Here is a 22225-nt window from a genome sequence, read left to right on the forward strand (position 1 = left end):
CTTTGCCACTGTTTGATTGATTTGAAAGTTTCTTCTAAAAACAAGTTCTTGTGAGTCCCTGAACTGAACAGCACCTAAATACTAAATAGCTAGGGTGTCCTGCAGTTCATAAAGAAAAACATATAGTTGGGTAATTTTAAACACAAAGTATGTAAAGCCCACCACCAGGGGGCTCTCAATCAAAACAATAACAAAAGATGACGTCGAGGCTGGCAGGGAATCATGGGAGTGATTCTCGCTGCTACCCCCCCCCCCACCCAAGATGAAAATGAACTCTGAGTTGACCGTTGTCAAGACGACCGGTTGAAACGGACCTGAGGAAGAGAATATGTTTACCACTGAGCTAATGTATCCGAGTGTAATTAGCATGACGTTTTTATCACGGGAGCTCATACAGCAACAGTACGGTAACTTACCGTAGCAGTGCCCCTTCGTTATGCAATCACCTGAAGAAGACCTCCGGTCGAAACTTTGTGATGAATTAAAACTTTTTGTGGCATTTGAGCAAGTGTGCAGGCCTACCTTCTTCCTCAGCCTTTTGCACTGCCATGCACCTACGTGATGTGCGTGTAACTACTTCCTTTTCACTTAATTTCTCAACTGAACATCTGTCTTCTGAAATAGATGTTAGAAATGCATCAGTCTCACATCGGTATGCGACATAATGTGGCATTGGCTGTTTTCACTTTAAAGTTAGCAAGCTAGTACCTACTGCAACCTGCATCAGAGAAGAGGTTTTGAATGGGGCAGAAGAAGTCACATGTGGTACAAACTCTGATTTGTTTTTATAGTCAAATGTGTGAGAAATGTTGGAAGAGTTTGTAAGACATGTTGCAGTGACAAGAACTATGAAGAAGAGGATTACAAACTAAACATATAAGTGATGAACCAGCAGAATCAGCATTTAGCTACATTGTTATTTTAATCATCAGTATCAGCACTGACTTCATTTTCACGGTCCATGCATCTCTCACAGGTGTAGTTCTTGTTTTTTTTACTTCATTACTTTGGATACTATCGGTCATCGAGAGAACAGAGACTGTTTTTAAAGCGTGTGGTATCGAAGAGATGTACATTTTGACAACCTTAACGCACACACAAGGAGACAGGGACATGTAAGTGCACTCAGAGGGAGTCTTTGCATGCACTGGGAAGCTGCAAGCACGGCCTTTAATACACTCACCATCATGCACACATGCATCCTTTACCCTCCTGCACATCAGGCGTTCGTGTCAAGCCGGAGCTCCTGCAGAGCCAACACACACACACACACACACACACACACACACACACCTGCTGTTCATGCATGTAGACAGTGTAGCACAGTGAGGAAAGAGGCCGTGCGGGGCTTCTTCCCCTTGTCAACAGGATAAGAGAGAGCGAGGTGGAAGCAGGAGCATTTGTCTCCTCAGGGCGGGCTCTGGGATTTCCTCCAGAGGACAGAAGAGGAAAATACAACACCATATAAATAGATTCTCCTTGCTCTAAATACTGATATGGCCTCAGCAGGGAGGGCTGAGGGAGGGGGGCGGGACGAGATTTGCATTGTATTTCCTGCTTTCTGCGCTCCATGTGTGTTTCTTTCATCCCTGTGTATCTTTGTCTCACTTAAGTGTTTTATTGTATTTTTCTTTCACCTCCCACAGGGCAACAATAACACTAACAAAGCCTCTTGATGCAGTGGAATTTCTTGATAGGGGCGTTATTGTTGTATTAAACATTTCAAAGACCCAGGCATCAAAGCTTTTATGTTTTATGACTGTAATTTTGTAATGTAGGGCTTCTGTGAGAGTGTGTGAATGCATGGGTAGCCGCATGTGTCGGGAGCATTTGTCCGGCAAGCTGGCTGTTTGAAAGGCTGAAACTGATTGTCCTCTGTCTCTCTCTCTCTCTGTCTCTCTCTCTCCACTGTGGTGCCTGCAGGGCGGAGAGGAGCCAGCCAGTCTGCCCACCGTACAAACTACAGCTGGAGGACTGTCTGTCTGCGGAGCAGGTGCCCACCCCAGAGCTCATCCAGGGCTACGTCAAGAAGGTATACGGCTGCTTCATACATGCCAAGCTGAAGGTTTTGTCAGTTCGAGCACAGCTGGAAAGAAAAACACAGGGAGTACAGGATGAGGGGGGTGAGCGCAGAGGTATCGCTGCTGCTTTTATTTCAAGTGGAGGCCTAGATGCATAACATCAAAAAACCTGAGTCAGATAGGACACAAAATGTTCCAAATACCAAAAAAAGAAACTCAGCCTGCATGCTACCAAAACTCAAATTACTTTGTTTCCGCCTGTAACCCTGTTGTGCACGTTCCCGAGCATCAGCACTCTTATGCGTCTTGTTTTAGTGAATCAGCCACACAGCTGAACCTGCATGTTGGCACGCAGGCACGCTGCCGTTTGACTGAAAGCTTTTCACAGCAGAATGTCACACAAAGCCTCAAAAGCAGATGTCATGAAGAACACCATGGTGGAGGATTGACAAAAACATTTCCCCCCCCCCCCCCCCCCCCCCCCCCCCCCCCCAATGTACAGTAATTGCTGCTAAAACAAACAAAGGAAACAAGGGGACGGTGGTGAAGAGGTTGTATTTTTAGGAGATTTCTCAGGTGTGAATCCGCCGTTACATTGTTGGCACTTCTTCTCTTATGTGAGCCATGTCAGGATTTTATCACTTCAGTCCTGCGGAATCTAACACTCTCTGAACAGTTTTGGTGTCAGCGAAAGGATCAGACTCAGACATTGTTGCAATCTTACTGTGACAAAGAGGAATACAACAAAAATCTCAGAGAGTATTTTGCTTTTTTAAGGCTCAGAACCTGGTACATCAGACAAAGGTTGGTGTGTGAGAAACAACAGTGGAAAGTTCCTCTGTTTATTTTTCTACCTTACCTTTTAGACAGTTGCTTGGTCCTGCCTTACAAGAGGTTTGGCTCCTCAGTATAACTGGATACAACAACTTCAATATGGTTGTCTTCTAAATTGCTGTTGTAAAGACAAAGAACTAGTGGGTAAAAGCATAGTAGATATAAAGGAAAAGTTGGGTACAGATTGAAGTTAAGGTGTAGACGTGGCACACGCTAAAGGATTTTCAAAATCTTAATCAATTTTGTAAATGTGAGAGAGCCCACACAGGGTGACACATCATGACAGATTTAACAGATTTGTTCTCGTGGTGTGTGGTGAGCAACGAGATGATCAACTCAGCACACCACACACTAACAGATTCATTCAACAACAGCAAGTTCATACCACTCTCAAAAGTCAAACAATCAAACAAACATGGTGGTAAAGCTAAATGTGGCTAACTGTTAGCTGGCTGGTACGTCCATTAGGGTAAACAGTGGTCCAACTCCTGTCCTTGTCAGTTCAATTGTGGTATGTTTTACAGGACGCATTGTTTAAAAATACATAAACAAGGTGGTCCTTCATTTCTAACGTCCACCTATCTTTATCCTTCACGTTTGTTGTCGTTGCCATGGTTATGTATGTTGTGCTCCCTGCTTCAGTCAGCTTGCTTCCTGATTGGCTATTGTTCGGTTCCATGTGAGAAACGCACACAGAGTCCATGCTCGGCTGTCCTCGGTGTTCTCCCCACACAACAGGATTGAACATTTCACAATGAACATGTTGAATATTTACAAGTTGTCTTCTGAGCATATCTAACACGCCTACATATTGATTTTGGCAGAAGTGTTTGAGTTGTCTCCACCTAATTTGACAAAGACTTGTGGAAAACCTGCCTGAAAGAGATTTAATCAGGATGGTAACCCAGAGACAGTGAGACTCCATCTCACCCAGGGATAACTGGACTTAATACAAAATGTGTTTGACCCATAGGACACAAATATAGAGAGCACTAAATGCCAACGCTGCCAACAGAACGTTGCACCACAATTAATGAGCAGCTTTGGTCAAAAAGAACAGAATCACTGTAATTTTTTACCCACGCTTCACATTTGGCTCTCTCCATCTCACCTCAAAATACACTTTTTTTTCTCTGCTATAATTATTATGCTCTGCAGGCTGAACACAGGTCAGCTCATATCCTTTTGAATTCATATAGACTCTCTGCAACACAACAGTACCCAACCTGACCTGATGAGACTGAATGTAATTGGGAGCTGGCATCGACTCAGGTCCCAGGTCAGGTCCAAACAGGTACAATACTCAGAACTGATAGACCTGTAAGGAGCTCAGATCCTTTATTAAAGCAAAGACACAATACAGACACAAAAACATAAATGTGTATATAATTAAATATTCATTATTCAGAGAACAGCTAATATCAAAAAGTATATAATTACTTATGCATTAAAGGAGCAATATGTAACTCTGACACCTAGTGTTTAAAATGGGTACTGCAGTCAAAATTCAAAACAACGCAGGTGCAACTCGTATGACTGGCTATCTGTCAGGTCAACAAAGCTGGCAGTATTACAAATGCTGTAAGCGACTTGTGTGGTATTTTAATGTAGCGCATCTTCTTTTCTTTCACCATGACTGTTGAAGGAATGTCTCTTTAAATTCCTTGAAGAGCTTGTATACCGCTTTTCTAGTCTTCAGAACTCTTAAAAACGCTTTTCACAACACATCTTCACCTTCATTCATCCACTTTAAATTCACACACTGATGGCAGAGGCTTCTAGTTTCCATCAGTATAACTAATTCATGCACGTTCAGACATCACTGACGCAGCAGCGGGAGCAATTTGTGGTACAGTACATATGTGACTGCAGGAGCTGGGGATTGAACCCCTGACCATAGGGTAACAAGATACCATTAAAGTAGACAAAAATACCAGATAAATAATTCAGACATTTGTGTGTGCGCACTTCTTCATGTCACCCCTTTATAGATCAGTGCCCCAGTCGGGCAGCCTCAGGCAAATATTTCTGGACACATCCCGCTTCACATATCAAGTTTAAAATATTTAAGTGATCATATGTTATCAGTGACGGTCGAGGCTCAGTGGTAGAGTCGGTTGTCTCTCAACCGGAAGGTCGGGGTCTTGATCCCCAGCTCCTGCAGCCACATGTCCGATGTGTCCTTGGGTAAGACACTTAAACCCATGTTGCTCCTACTGCTTTGTCGGCAGCGTGTGAATGTGCAGAAATGAATTAGATAATATTGATGGTAACTTTACATAGCAGCCGCTACCATCAGTGTGTGAATAAGTAGGTGTGACCCGGGTGTAAAAGAGCATTGAGTAGTCAGAAGACTAGAACAGCTCTGTACCAGCTCAAGTCCATTTACCATTTACCGTAAGTTTACCATCGATTTTCAACTAAAGCAGGTTTTCCACCAATTTGTAGTTTGACAATTTAATCCCCATCTTCTCCAGTCAGGGTCTCCTGGGGTAAGATACTGACTGTACTGACCCCTGATTTGCTCCTGAAGACAGAGCCTTTGTGTGATTGTATAAGTTGATGATGTCTGTGAGCGTTTGTCTGTATGAAAAGGTGAGTGTGACATGTAAAGTGCCTAAAGTGGTCGGAAGACTAGAAAAGTGCGATTTAAGTGCGGTCCATTTACCATTTTCAAAATGAAAGTCAAGTGTACCTACCTGGATATAAGTACAGTACTTTAGCAAATGCACTTTTTCCATCTCTGGGTGTGAGCTATATCATTTGTGTGATTGTAAAGTTTCCACTTTTTTCACTTTTATTTAACTGTCTTTTTAAAACCACGTCCCATAAATCTCTATCTCCCCAAATCAATAACCGTTTTCTAAATCTGTCTCGCAGACATCCCAGAATGAGATGTGTTTTCCTGGGTTATCTTAGAGTTGAATATTTGGAATGAAAAATGCAGCATATTGCTAAATTGCAGAGCTTTCCATTTACTAAATGTATGTATGTAATATACTAAAAGCATGTGTTTCGGTAATGGTTCAAGGCTAATGTAAATTAGCAAACCAAATTCGATCTGGAGCTGAAGATTTCTGTATTTTCCACAGAGGAGATGAAAGCTGCTAAGCAGGAGCTGGAGAGCTGAAATCACATGCACTGATCTGATAATGAATTGGCTCTGCAGCACATGTCACTGTTATGAATGCTCTGCTGGAGAAAGCCTGTTTGAAACGGCACTTCAGATGATATATATCAACTCATTGCTCTCTCTTATGTGAGCCTGTTACACAGCGTCATCAGGATTTAACCCCCACACATCTTATCCCTATATTAGCGACCCTTATGTCAGCTTTTGAAGAGTCACTCCTGAACTTTTCTGTACATTCTGCCCTTCGATTAGACATGAAACCGCAGTCCTGCAGGACCTCATTACTGTTGGTTATCATTTTAATCTACTGAGCTGCTACAGGCAGGCTGGAGGGGAGGAAGAGGCCATGCTAGAAATCTATTAAAAGGGAAAAGGACACGGTTGAGTGGAGAAGGAGTGAACTGAGGAGTCCATTCCTCTCAACCTGTTTCTTCCTGTTTTTCTCTCTCTTCATCTTCCTCTTTTTTTCTCCTTCCCTTCTCATTTTCTTTCCTTTCTCTTCCCCGCTGTCTCAATCTCTGTCGTTATCCCCCTGCCTCTCCCTCTGTCATCTCTCCCTCCCCTCACCCCTCTCAATCTCTCTCTCCGAGGTTTTCATCTTGACCTTCAGACACCTCCTCCTGGTGCCACTTTAATAACTTACGGGGGGAAATAGGAAATGTGGTCTCAAGTCAAAATTGAAATGGGTTTTTCACTGCAGGCTGTTGATATTCTGGTGGCAGAATGAGGGAAGCTGCTTCCAGAATATTTTTCATCAAGTTTGTGCTCAGCATCATTTCGGTTAATGAAGAGAAATGATGCGATGCAAAGTTTCCTGTCTGACCTCAAAAGCTCATTTTCTTGACCCCAGTCAGGTTCCTGATTCTGAGTAACTTGTCTTCTCGTTTAGACTTCTAGAAGAATGCAAATTTGGGGATTTTGCCCTTCATTTAGTCTGTTATTGATTCTGCAGAAAGTACATTACACTTGATCTCACTTGTATATTAGATTTCACTCTTCCAAGGACTACAACTAACAATTGCTCCTAACACTTTATCCCCTTAGAATCTTGTGTCCTCCTTTTAAATCATTTATCTAGTAGCTTTGAGCTTATTAAAACTGTCCTTTTCCAAAGTGTGCAACATTACACATAATGAATATTCTGTATCATCTTTTTCAGACTTTTAATTTAAGCTGTACTATGTTTTACTAAGGGAAACATGAAAACCAATCACCTTGCTTTTTTCATGTCATGTACAAAAGCTGCCCATTGCATGCATTGTGCATACCATTCGGACATACAGTACTTCTTCATCACAACATTTCCCTTGAACTCTCAACCTCTTGCTCGTATGCATTGCAGTATGCAGAAATGGTCACCTTGGTTACACAAATGATGGTTGTGCTCCTTCATTAGCCCAGTTGAGGTAAAGTAGGCCCCTTTCCTGAAATGATAAATTAAAATGTGTGTGTTGAGACTGAATTATCTCAACTGATTTTGGACAAATTGTCCCGCTACTTTCTGCAAAAATATGTTTTAAATCAAACTAAACTACTGTGGTCACCTGAATCCCATCAAGCATCTCCCTAAGGTTAATTGTAACATAATTGTACATAATAATGGTAAACTGTAATAATTAAGTGAGCCTGCCCTTTCCATTTGCCTCCTTCAAATCGTAAAATATAATTTGGCCAATTCATTGGTTTAAAAAAACAAAACAATATTCCTACAAAGCTAATGACATTCCCATCAGCCTTAGCCATACTGTCTGTGCAGTGCTATTTAGCTAGCATTAGTGTGCTAATATTCCTAAATAAAAACTGTTTACATGATCAAATTAATTAATTAACACGATCATTGTCATGGTGAGCATGTTAGCATGCCAACATTAGCATTTAGCCCCAAAAAAACAAAAACTTAGTTTAATGGACCACATGGTTCTCTGAAGCTTACAGCTTCACAGAGTAGCTAACATAGCTGTAGTACTGTATATCATATGCTACATATTTAGTATTCTTAAATATCCAATTCCAGTGATGTAAGTCAGCGTTTGCAGCAAACACATAGGAGCTGAAACCAACAGATTTGGGGATTTTAAGCTTGCATGACAAATTTGAAAACAACTGGTGTTTTATCAAGATTGATATCTAGTATAAAATATTAAGGGACGACTTTAGTACCAATGCTAAGAATTTCATAAATAGACCCTCATTTATCCTAGTTATTTAGCCTTTGTACTAACACTGAATCTCTTTTACATTTTGGAGATTCACTCCCATTTTATCGATCACACACTAATACTATAAACCCGCAGTGTATTTTGGGTTTATCTGCAATCTTTGTTATGATGATGGACTGCTGGCAAGACGTCTCTGGAAAAAAAAAATCTAATCTGACTTGTTCTACTTTGTCAGACGAGGGATTTGATGAAATTGAAATGATAATAATAATGGTACTAAAAATAAATTTGATCATTACAGCCCTCTATTCAAATGTACTCTGATATCAACTGCACCAGCATTAGACAGCCAAAGCCATTCATCTCTCACTCTCTCTCTCTGCATGCATTACCATTAAATGAGATACAACAGTTGCTCCCTTTTATCTCTGCAATTCCATTTCAACATATTGGTATGAGGAATATGATGTGGAAAGACCCAGAGAGCGTGCACTGATATTAAACAATATGGCTGGAAACAATGCAACTGTTTTCCAATTTAATTTCATAGTGAATAACCTGCGCATTTGATTTGATTTTCATTCTCTTCCCTTACCGTGGCTCGAGATGGAGACAGCACCGTGGCCGCCTTGTCATGGGCGTTGGGGGGTGTTGGTGGAGAGGGGGGGGGGGGGGGGGGGCAGAAATAGAGAATGGCATCATTAACATTCTCTGACAGTTAACATTTCAATCTCGCTCCGTGGCAGAATCCCAATATTGACATAAAGTGCCAGATGACAATAAAACAGAGAAGAAAAATGTAGGGAGCTGGATTTTGGATGCGGCCCGGGCCTGACTGGGGTTGCGGCCGCTCCAATCTAATCAAAAACTGTGTGATTGGAGAAGCTGAAAGGACTGAAAAAAGCAGAGTCTGTGGAGAAGAACAGAAATCCAACAGCTGCAGAAGGCTTTATGTAAAGTATAGCGGGGAAAAACAAGTCCATTTTTAAATAATTTAACTCGTACGTAGTCTAAAAGTTTAGTCTCAGTTTGAAGATTTCCTGGAAAGAAGTTTGTGTATATGTTCTGCGTCCTATTTTGCATTCTGAAGTGAAGTATTTGACATTTTGCTCATGCTCTCAACCCAAAACTTCCACTCAAATAATAGCTAAAACCAAAATTCTCCAACAGCTTCACATTCAAGAACGCCAAAAGTACAGGCAGTCAAGTCCAGGGAAAGAAATACGTGTTAACAACTAGTCAAATGCCAAAAAAAGAAACTTTTTTTTGCCATTTTCTGAGTTGCTTGTGAATCTGAACATTTATCAGGCAAATGTTCAGCTGGTTGATTGTCACATTTTAATTACTTCATTGTCGTCCCTGATCAAGAAGAAGGCGGCAATGATAAGATTGATAAGTCTGCCAATCACTTCCTCGATTAATCAACTCTTCAGTGTTTCAGTTGTAGAAAAAAAAATGTCCACCAACTCCGTCAAATTTTTCAGAGAGTAGGATAAGCTTGTTTTATCTGAGCAACAAAATATAAATTCATGTTAAATATGACTGTGAAAGATTTGCATTCTCATTTTTGAATGTGATCTTTGATGAAAATGACTGAATCTATATCAACGTCTGTCAACATTACCATACCATACCATACCATACCATACCATACCACACCATACCATACCATACTATACCATACCATACCATACCATACCAAACCATACCATACCATACCATACCATACCATACCATACCATACCATACCATACCACACCACACCACACCACACCACACCACACCACACCACACCACACCACACCACACCAAACCATACCATACCATACCATACCATACCACACCACACCACACCACACCACACCACACCACACCACACCACACCAAACCATACCATACCATACCACACCACACCACACCACACCACACCACACCACACCACACCAAACCATACCATACCATACCATACCACACCACACCACACCACACCACACCACACCACACCACACCACACCACACCACACCACACCACACCACACCACACCACACCACACCACACCACACCACACCACACCACACCACACCATACCATACCATACCATACCATACCATACCACACCACACCAAACCATACCATACCATACCATACCATACCACACCATACCAAACCATACCATGCTATACCATACCATACCATACCATACCATACCATACTATACCATACCATACCATACCATACCATACCATACCATACCACACCATACAAAACCATACCATACCATACCACACCATGCTATACCATACCATACATAACATACCACACCATACCATACCATACCATACCATATCATATCAAACCATACCATACCATACCATAACATACCACACAGTGCATATATTCACACAATATAAATAAGTGAAAAGCTGACAACACCATGAAGCTATTTCACAACCACTAGAGCCTCTCGAAACATGATTTTGAAATTTGGAGGCAAAAATGACTTTTAAAATGGTGGCGTTGGGTGCACTGGGAAACTCTGAGTCATATGCCATGTGGTTAAAGCTCTGACAAATCAATATTGTCGCGTCTCTGTCATTGAACTCGGGCCTTTAAGGCGCAATGGTGAATGGCAGTTTTTTATCCTTAAAGGCTTTTTATCCTTAAAGGCTAAACTGCTTCTTATGAACGAACTGTCAACCTTTCAGTTTGCAGAAACAGTGACACACTACATGGTAACCTCAAAAGATGGTGTATGTGTCAGTTAGTTGTCTTTATTCAGTTTAGGATTTATCGCATTGTTAAAGAAGTTGCAATTTAGCTTTTTGTTATCGTTTGGTTCATGTTTAAAACTAAGTCAAATCAATGAATGGAAAGAAACATCATCTGTGTTTTATTGTATCTCTCTAACTTTTAATTGTTCTTGTCTTGCATCCTACAGCAGATCCAGGACGCTGCTGACCAGGGGGTGATGTTCGTTGGATTCGTCCAGGAACCTTATGGGGCCCCGTGCACCCGGATCAGACAACCAGACACCCCCTCTCTTTCCCTGCACTCCAGCCCCAGCTCTGTGCTCGGTTCTCTGGGCAGCTGCAGCCCCTCAAACCCCTCAAGCCCCAGAAACCACCCAGAGCCCGGAGCTGATGCAGTGGACAAAGAGGGGAACGAGGAAGGAGCACTGAGTGAGAACACTGGGAACCATTCAGGGAGCGAGGTGCAGGGCAGTCAGGATGAGGTGTCGCCTGCAGCGTCTCCAATATCAGAGGGAGATCTGACGGAGGAGGACTCGCCGTGTCACAATAACAACAAAGACAGAGAGACAAAGGAGAGGCTGAGATACCGCCGGCAGAGGGGAGATGGTGAGTGGTCTCTGTGGTTGCTTTTATTAACTTAGACTAAGAGGGAAATTAAGTGTTAATGAAAGAACATGTTAAATGGGACTATAAAATTCGTACATGTTGTGAAAAATGAATGAATATGAAGGAAAGGGGATTACAAAAGGTAGTGACAACAGTCGATGTAGATATGTTGACCAATTTTAGGAGATTTTTTTGATGATTCTTGCTCAAACATTGAAACAGTAGGTAATGTTTTGACCAAGAGCCAGGGTGCTTTTGTAGATCCTTCAGTACACATTAGCAAAAAGAGCAGGGGCGTGTCCAGAGGGGTGGCATGGGCCCCCCTTGAAATGTATTGGCCACCCCAAAATCTTTAACTAGTATTGGCTATTTGCCTTGCCAGAGGTGGGACTTATGTTGAAATCCATTATTCAGGATGTGTTGCAACAGGCAGCTCATAGATTTCAGTTTGCAGATGTATGTTTGCATTTTTCTTTAAACCTTAAATTGTGACTTTGGACATACATTTTGTTTTGAGTGATTCACAGCCAACACTGAAAATGCCTTTTTTTTTTTTTTTTACATTTTCAACAGCAAAGATTCTCAATGAGTAATAAAGATTCCTAGTAAATGAAAGTAGGATTATAATTTGGGGTTAAAAAAACAACAATGCATGTAAGGGACAAAATCAGCAAAGAGATAAAGGGTTCCACTTTGTCCACAGTATCAGAATATATCTGATAATATCAAAAATAACCAACATTTTCCCACAGGAGCTTTAAAACGGTTTTGTTATTAGGATTAACACGCCCTTTAAAGGAAAGTTCACTAATTAGTCTAATGGGGGATGTTAACTCAAATGTCAAAAAAATGTTTCAAAACTTTACTGAACTTGACAACACTTTCAAATCCCAATGACACAGGACTTACCACACAGCCACGGTTATAAATGATAGAGAAAGGCCTAATTAGAAATAATAATTATGATAATTAAATGTCAAAACTGCAAACTGCGAAAGGCTGCAGCTGCTGCACCAGCACAGGCTTGATGTTTGTGAGACTTGAACTGGTTTCTGCATTTTCTGGGACTTTGAATTAATGCTATCAAAATGTTTAACGGATCCCAAAAACGAGGGCAAATGTGTTATCAGCAGGTTTTTGCAAAGTCATACCTGCAGGTCTTTTCCACCAAACTGCAGTCAACTGCTGGTGCCAGATCAGCCAATGCAGTCAGAGGTTAAATCCTGCACCCAAGAGCGCCCGCTGTAAACTGTAGCTTTTTGTCTCACACATTCACTCAGATCCGAACTGACAGCTACTATTCTTCAGCCAATATCTGTCTACATATCTGAGTAATTTGTGTTTCATTTGAAGCCATACCTTTTGGCTGTTTAACTAAAGAGCAGTGTGGTGCCAGAGATCCTCTCTTTAAACATTTGGCAGCTGCGGAGGTGTCATTTCCTGCTATTGCCTCAATGTTACACAACAATGGGCCGCCTTGGGATTTAATCCTCTCTATCCGTTACCCAGAAAAAAGGAATCTTCTTATAGATGTGGTGCATACAAATTCACTCTCAGCCAATGAAGCTGGGAGTCTGTGAAATCCACCACAACCGTTTTGTCGAGTTTTTTTGGAAAGTGCAGATTTCATTGCTTGAATTTTATCTTCCCAGAAAGTGTGGCGTAAGTAGCTACAGTACATCTCCTTTGAGTTATTAGTGGTACACTCTTTTCTTTGGGAATCTTGTTGAAATTAGCGCAGACATTTATAGTTGTCTATAGTTTATAGCTTAATTTCTGGGTTTTTTTTTGGGATTGACAGATGGAGACACCCACCACCATCACCCCCTCCTACAGTCCTATTGCACGGACTCTATTTTTTGATACGTGTCATGTGCAAACTGAGCATTACACCCAATCCCAGTGGGAGTGTTGCCATGTGTGTGTGTCTGTGTGAATACTGTATATTTGTGTGAACAGTGTGTGCACAGAGATTAGGTTCAAAGCACCTAATACGAGGTGTTGCATAATGAATGTACTCTTTGTTGTGTGCATACTTTATATTTTTGTATGTGAGCGTTAACACACTCTTGGCATCACAGCAGACCACAGCCCACTAGTCCATCTGGGCCTCCCCACAGTGCATTTTGCAGTGAGATAATCCCCCACTGCCTCGTCCTCTACCTCCCTCAGCCTCACAGCTCTCATTCCCCCCCCCTCCCACCTTCATCCCCCTGATTCTCTGCGACGACGCCAGCAGCGCCGGTGTAGCAGCCAGCCAGGGTGGCGAGGGTTCCTGCCAAGCGCCCATGTCCCTCTCTACTAATGCCCAGTCTGCCGAGGAGGCCCGGGAGTCTCGGCTGCTGCTTGGCTTGTCGGCGCTAATCCTCAGATCTCGAGGTGAACACCGTGCAAGTGTTGGCGGTGGAGCTGGCGAGAGTCTGCGGCTTACGGGCGAAAGAGGATCTCCATTGCTGGGACTGGAGATCTGGATTGAAACTGAGCCCATAAGTTTGGGGACTTAAATGCTTGGATGGTTTTTAAGAAAGGGATTGTAAGGGAACAGAAAATGGAAAGAATAACATGAAAGTGACAGATGTACTCTAATGTCTGAATAAGACACAGATCTGTCTCCAAGAAATTATCTCTATGTGCAACTATTTACAAACAGCATGTAGAGTTTGTGGAAGACATGTTGATGAATGAGGGAACATTAAGAAACATTAAATGGGCGGACGGATGGATGGATGGATGGATGGATGGATGGATGGACAGATGGATGGATGGATGGATGGACAGATGGATGTATGGACAGATGGACAGATGGATGGATGGATGGATGGACAGATGGATGGGTGGATTGATGGACAGATGGATGGGTGGATTGATGGACAGATGGATGGATGGATTGATGGACAGATGGATGGATGGACAGATGGACAGATGGATGGATGGACGGATGGATGGATGGATGGATGGACGGATGGATGGACGGATGGATGGATGGATGGATGGACAGATGGATGATGGACGGATGGATGGATGGATGGATGGACAGATGGATGGCTGGATGGATGGATGGACAGATGGATGATGGATGGATGGATTTGGGGCAGCTGTGGCTCAGTAGGTAGAGTCGTCGTTCACTGGAAACTGTATGTTTTGTTCTCATATCTTTATCAATTTACTTCAATGAACCTTCAAATCAACTGTAAGAACGACTGGAAAATCATTGTTTGCATCTGCGTAAGACGTCACCCCTACCTGTGTATTAATAGCAATGATTGAAACATAGTGGACAAAAAAAAGACCTTTTCACAAGCAGACCAGAGTGTGGATGCAAACACATGACTGGTGTGTCTGTCCTGCACTTTCTATGACACCCATCCATCCCAACACCATCCTGGTGACTCCAGGGCAGAACACAAACAGCAGTCCATTCAATCTAAAATGAATAGTGGCGGTTGTGTTGTGTTGTGCTATTTTTATAAGACAGGGTTATTATGCAACAACATTTCATACCATAAAAACTTTCAAATAAGATCTGCATGAGTAAATGTCTTTATAGAACATTAATGGCCACCAAGACTGAGCCTAAGCCTGGCTCAGAGGTAGAGGCGGCCATCTTTCAAATGGATGGTTGGTGGTTGGATCCCCAGCTCGAAGACATCAATGCTAAATATAATCAAAACACCTGAGTTTCATAAAAATCCAGCTTTAAAAATATTGTAAACATGTGTAATTTTGCATTAAAAAGTGGCTTTTTAATATGGGACCTAATGAGGATCCCTGTTTTTTGCAGCCAGCCTCAAGTGGAGAGTCAGGGAACTGCATTTAACCACTCCATTAGCTTCATATTTCATAATCAGAGGCTGCTGCTTGATTTAAACAAAGACATTTTTAATATAAAGTGTGCAATGAAATCCAAAAGGAAAGAGATAAAAGTGAATATTGAAGCGCAGCAACATTTCACAAAAGCGTTTAAAGCCAAGCATCTAATCCTCTAATCCTAAAAACGGATTGTTTGCATTTCCTGTCATGACATAAGATCATAATGAGCTTTCAACAAACAAACATAGAATTAAAGGAAAGAGCTTTATCGAAGGTGTAATCTGGAAATCTTCAGCATCTTAATCAACATGCAGAAGAAGTCTTTTCAGCCGCCTGGTTTTATCCTTGAGATCTGTGTTATCTGTGCTCTGATGGGATCAGTGTCCAGCTCCTCAGATTAGAGAAACACACATTGAAATGATGACATGTCATGTTGAAAAGCCTCGCTGCGAGATCATGGCAGGGTTGCTGCCGCAGACCTCGTCATTTGGACAGCCGTGCCACCATCAGATAAGCCTTTGAAGAGACATGCTCTCACCGACCTAACCGCACTCGTGTGCTCGTTTTCTTGTTAGCAGAGCTGCCAGTGAGAGAGAGACTCGGGTTAGCCGGGCAGACTTTATTCTGAAAGGCTTAAGATTGTCTCTTAATGTGATGAATTTGTGCTATTAGGTTCAAAGAACCCGTCGTACACGTCCAATTGTGTGAATGTACGTCTCTCTTCTAGTGCGTCTAGAAGTATAGCTTTAGATGTCAGATTATTCAGGCATTAAATTTCGTTTTACTGCCCTATAGCATAAAAATGACTATAAAATGTATCTGAAGCATTAGCACAATTCCTTGCTCACACTCTTGTTCCTGTTATACAACCAAAAGGCAAACGACTCTTCAGTATTATGACTTCTGTTTCCTGGTAAAGTGTCACCGTCTGCAGCAAATCTCTGCTGTGAAAAGGGATGTTTGCTTCTGTCCTTTCCAGGCCTCTGTAGCACAAGGGGACAGGGGGAGTGGTGAGCTTGGCAAGAGACATGTTTTTGAGATTTATGCTAATGGAGTTTGTTAAACATCAAAGGCCACTTAACCTTGTGTTCCTCCTTAACAATGAAGTATCTGCTCTTATGCAGCATGTTGTAGCTTCTCACAGGAATTATGAGATGTTCTGGTCCTATCTCAAGCTGGGTCAAACCACACAGTGCTGGGGAAGGGACCTGTTGCTATATTATCATGTTGTTTCATCATGTTTTGTGTCATGGTTAAAAAACAGAGGCATGCATTGTGACTTAAAAATACCTCAAAAAGGATGAAAAGTGTAAAAACAAGAAAATAACAAAAAAAAACATTAAAATGAGGGGAGATACATTTCTGCAAAGATGCAACTAATTAATCACATCCCAACCTTCAAACAAAACATAAGTCATCGACTGTTATCTGAATGATAATGATTTGAACTTCAATGATTTGAATGCATCGACATCGACCAAACATCTGCTCAGACAGTCATGTTTCCAAGGCAATAATCAAATCAGTATTTTTACAGTCACAGCAGAGTCTGTGCTTCAGGCCAAGGGGTGATGACTCATACTCCTTTACATCATTCAGTCCTCTGTTTTCTTCCCTGTTTTCTTTCGGCTTCACAGTTAGTATTGTAGTTAAGATGAGAGTCCAGTTATAAAAGTTTGCAGTCTTAACTGACAGATTTTAAAGAGTAGAGTGATACCTCAGCAAGATGGATTTTTCATGCCTGCATTTTAACATCGTAAGACAAGATTTGTTCTCTTTTAGTGAAAACACCTTGTTGGTTTTATCCCACTGATGTGTCCTTTCGTCAATGCGCCTACTGGCAGTTTCCACAGGATCTGCGTTCACTGCGTTCATCTGGGTTCACACCGTACAGTCCAGAGCTGATCGTGCCCACTCTAGTCAATGCTTGCATTTCCACAGCACGACCTATTTTAGGAGGAGCCAGCTGCAAACATGAGTGAAGCTGAACAGAGCAGATTGACCCAGGCAGGAAGTCAGACAAGGGAACACATCAGGCATCCGATCAATTTCAATACAGAACATACAGACTCCTGATCATATCCCATCACTTTATCAACATTACGTCAAAACAGGCACCAAATGGACAGCAAAACGCCCCACTGTAGGGCGGAGCATGGGCCCGGCAGAGACAGAACACTACGCACATGGATCCTGTGGAAACGGCAAGTTAGCCTCTGTGATGCAAGTGGACATATCCCAACTGAAAAGATGTCTACCAACCCAGAATGTTTTTGTTTTTTTCCTGACCATTAAAGGTTAGCAACAGTGCTGCCTACCCCCTCCACTTTAATCACAGTGGCCATGTCGCTATAATCAAAGCGTAATTAGACCATCATTAAATGCAATGCATGAAACACTCTCATCTATTAGACAGAGCACATGCTGTATTGTGAGAAAGATGGAGGCCAGGCAGCATGTTGTTCTCCTAATGGCTGTTATAAATGGAACAAACATGACCACTGTCAATAACAGTCCCATCGGTAGCAATGTAATCATCTGTGTTGAGTGTGGTTTTATGTTGTTATACTGTCATCACAGAAAATAAGAGCTTTCTAAATCAGTTTGTATATTTGGCACAATTTCCAAAAAGCAGTGTTGTTTTTATGACCTGCCTGCAGCTCGCTGACACACATAAAGGATTTTATGGGACAAACAGTAGTGGTGTATCGTCTAAGGCTTGTGCACACAAACTGTAAACCAGTTTATGTGATGCAGGTCGCTACAAAATCATGCACAGTGAGGAAACATGTAGTCTTGGCATGTAGAGTAGGATGTCATCTCGTTGTTGTGTGTCGTCCAAGATTGGTTCGCCATATTGTCGTCGTTGCAGCGTTGAGGGGAGGACGAGAAGAACAAGGGAGGGGAGTGTTTGAATATTCGGCAACTTTTCTCAAGAGTGACAAATGACAAGATTTTGGAGGATTTGGTGTCCAGCTGTCGCGGCGGTCAAACGAGCCAGACAAGAAATGGTTATAAATGATTCATTGGCCTTGGGTGCCTGCCGGACGGATGGACAGACATGCAGAGGAAACCCAAAGGGACTGAGCCATGACTCCCCCCGCCCGCCCGCCCGCCCGCCATCACCGCCACGTCAAAGTGTGTGTGTGTAGGTGGACTGGTGTGTGGGTGGCAGAGCCGCACATTCTGCTCATCCATCTGGTTCACTTGGGGAATGACAGGCCGACATTTGCATTGCAAAGAAAGAAAAGGGGGGAAAATGTTACCAGACCGGAATTGAATCGCTCTCTGCCCGATTCCAAGCCCCACTCACATCTCGCGTCTTGCGAGCCGAGCAAGGCAAATATTTCACTCACTCACTCACATCACAACAAATAAAACTCCTTCCACTTTGATTTAGAGCGATGTGAGCGAGAAGAAGCGGCGGCATTCCTACTGTGAGCAAATTTCCAAGCCTGTTTCTCCCCTCTGAGGCCCGCTGCATTATGTATATTTCTGCTTGATGTAAACAACAGCGAGCAGGAGAGCTTTTAATGCATTATTCAAGGTTGTACAAAGAATTAAGTCGGATACAATGAAACGGTCCCTTTTTAAGTTCTGCGACAGACGAGTAACATCACTTCAGCGGGACATTAAAAAGGAATATGGGGATGACTAGTAGCATGAAAATGATCAAATTGCTCTTGATCACTGAACATTTGTTGTGGAATAAGAACAAGCAGGAGGGAAAAAAAAAAGAGGCAGAAGCTCTCTTGGATGAGAATTTCAGCGCAATCACGTCCAGCTCAAGGCAGCACAAAACTCATGTTGGATCATTTTTTCATCTCTCGTCTATTTTGCAACTGCCAGGTGGAGCTTTTGTTCACGATAAGATAATGATGTTGTGGGCTGTGTTAAAGTGTCTTGCATACAGATTTGACTTTCTGGCTGGCATTTGCTCACCAGAGAACAGACATTCATGTTAAACAGAAGAGAGGTTGAAGCACATATATGATACAGAGAAGTGCTAGAAATACAGAACACACATTTTACACGATACATGATTAGACTCTCAGACACAAAGGATTCTATAGCTGTTACAAGAACATGTACATGCATTGTTGCTAAAAAAAAAAGAAAGTGGGGTTCGGGACCTCTTGGGGGGGTGAGACACTGAGAGGGGAGGGGGCGGTTGTGAGATTCTTTCCTAAAACATTTTTTTTAAAAAATGTAAAATAGCATATCTTATCAATTATTGTGAAAATACAAACAGAACAAAGTTCAAGAGATTAAGAATGTTCTGCTTCTCGTGTTTCAGTTTGAGCTGTTCTTTTGTGCTGTTCTTTGCCAATGTTTGGATAGGCATTAAATGTTTTAACCACCTCCAGGGACAATGGGGGTCTCCAGTTGTTATCACCGTTATTTTGGGGGTCGCAGGCTGAAAAGTTTTGGAACCCCTGGACAAAAATAAGACATTATTCATTGAGTCCAATTCAACCATTTGTTTTATCTCGTGGTTTGGTAACAAAAATCGTCCGTCCTGCCAGTAAAATAATTGGCACACGTTAGCTTTCCTTGTCAAATATCTGGAACAGACAAATTGTGAGGAAACTTTACAACAACTTTTAAAAGAGTCAGAGGGAGAGAGATTGCTCAATGCGGATAAGGGAGTTGGAAGATCTTTGGGACTTCTTTCAAACGTTTGCATTGAGGGAGTAAAATGTTTATGTGCTGATGTCTACAGTAAATAACTTCTGTCCACATTTTTAAGAGCTGTTTTTCTATCATCCATCTTTTTGGGAGAGTTTTTTATCTCCTACTTTCCCCTTTTTTTCTGAGAAAATTAAAATGAAATGGGTTGGAAATCATGAAATTGCTCTTGACGAGAACAATTTGGCCGAATTGTTTTGGCGAGGAAGCGTTCTGACTTTCAGCAAATTGGCAGAGTTTTCTTGTTTTCTCATCTCAGAGGGAATAAATGTTCTTCCAATTGAATATAATTGTTTGTTGAAAAGTCTGAAGAAATAAAAGAAATAGGGCTGCCAGTGGCTCTGAACTTTGTGCTGCAGCAATGTTTTTATTAGACAGATGTGTGGAAACAGCTCTGAACTGTTTGTGTTTTGGACACAAAATGAACAGAGAGCAAACATCGTAAATGTAACTCTGACTAACTTGAGCATGTCATGCAAGGCTTACTGTTTTGCAATGTAAGCATGCAGATATATATAACTATATATATAACTATATATATAACTTCTGGCATCTGAAGGAGGGGAAAGTGCTCCAACAGACGGAGCCAAATTACTCTCTGGACTGAAGCCAAAGTACAGCAGTAGTTCAATAATCATGCAGTAAAACGTTGGACTTCCGTCGAGGTTACATCTCTATCGTCACACCCCGACTGAGTAAAATCAATGGCTAAGTTTTTGTTTGTCTCGTCTCAACAGGGGTGGAGCTGCTCGCCTTGTACAACCACCCGCCAGTCCGAGAGGGCCAGGTGAAGTACTACACCGTCAAGGTGCCGCTGCGGGTCCAGAACTGTGATGAGGGCGTCAAAGGGGTGGAGGCCAACTGGCTTGATCACATGACTCAGCACTTCAACAATGGAGCCTCCCTGGTGGACGGATATTTCCACCTGGGGAATGTAAACGGTAAGCCGGCTTGAGTTTTTCTCACTGGAACAAATGTCTTCAAGCGAACATGTTGTCCACACATGCTGTTTTAAGATGAACACACATTCCAAAAGCATCAGAATTTAATGGTTTTAATGCACAAACAAGAAACAAACAACTTTCACCTTTTACTCCTCATTTCTCAAAGTCTCCAGATTTGTTCTTCTGCAGGTACTCTCGAATCTAATAACCACTATTAAGGTTGTTAAATCCCTAAAAGGTTCCCAGATTTGCCTGTCAACATGAAGCACATGCTAAATTACCGCCAGCCTCCATACAAATAAATAAAGCCTGTGTAGGTAATGATGTGCCTTGACCTTTCCGTCATTAATAATGCATTAGCTGGCATTCATTTTCCCCCAGAAAACCATCAGAACATGTTTTAATAACTCTTGTACATGACTCTGATAACCATCAGTGTGGGGGAAAGTGGTGCAATCGCTGAGCAACAGCAGAAGTTTGAGCTCCATTAAAATCTGTTTAATGGAAACTTCAATATTATTAATCGTTATTTTCTCATTCTGCCGGTCCAACTGGGAAACAACATCCAACTCTGAAACATTGAAAGTCCAAGATTTCATCTCCAGTGTTTCCCCTACCATTATATTAGGGGGGCGGCCCGCCCCTCCAGCGACCCCCCCACCCCCCTTTGAAGGTCAAATTAATTTTTTTAAAAAACCAAATCTTTGTGTTTGTGTCGGCGTCCATCTTTTTTAACATCCATCAGGTGGCAGGAAACATGACCCTCGAGGTGACAGTAGTTTAGGTCTTAGACGCTGTAGTGGTGTTTCACAGACTCTTCAGAGGCTGGATTATGTTCTCACCAGTATGCTACATGCCTGAGATGATGATTCTGTCTTCTTAGAGGATTCTTCGTAAGCTGAAGTCTCACGGAGCTTTTTTGTCATATCCTCTTTTAAACTCTTTTCGTGATCGGGTTTTCCTCTTCCATCAGGCCCCGGCGGCTCTGTGAGTCACTCTGACATGGGAGAAATAAGCGCGCCAGAGTAAATAAGAGTCATAATTCATTAATCTGGGAAAGTGAACGCCTCAGCAACTCTGAAACATAGATAATTAACCTGATAACAAATTAGTGCCTCCTTGCATATTTTATGTCCAGAGAATGGAGTAATGAAGTGTATTATTATGATTCCATTTTTTTTACTCCCTTGCCTATTAGGGTCCTCGAACATATTTTGCATTTTTCATGCTCTGCTAAGATATGCGTCTCTTGAACGGTGAAATTACTGGGTAGCAGGG

At 42.0% G+C, this 22225-nt stretch overlaps 1 protein-coding gene across 1 annotated transcript in view; it reads left to right on the top strand.

Moving 5' to 3' along the window:
* Positions 1–22225, top strand: part of LOC132983539 (raftlin-like) — a 114633-nt gene that overhangs the window by 51414 nt on the left and 40994 nt on the right. Inside the window, exons 3-5 of the mRNA XM_061049882.1 lie at positions 1924–2032; positions 11087–11504; positions 20741–20944. Coding sequence (XP_060905865.1) covers positions 1924–2032; positions 11087–11504; positions 20741–20944 — 731 coding nt within the window. The remainder of the gene's footprint in view (positions 1–1923; positions 2033–11086; positions 11505–20740; positions 20945–22225) is intronic.

This window comes from Labrus mixtus, chromosome 11 (genome assembly GCF_963584025.1).
Source record: "Labrus mixtus chromosome 11, fLabMix1.1, whole genome shotgun sequence".
In the NCBI taxonomy this organism is placed as follows: Eukaryota; Metazoa; Chordata; class Actinopteri; order Labriformes; family Labridae; genus Labrus; species Labrus mixtus.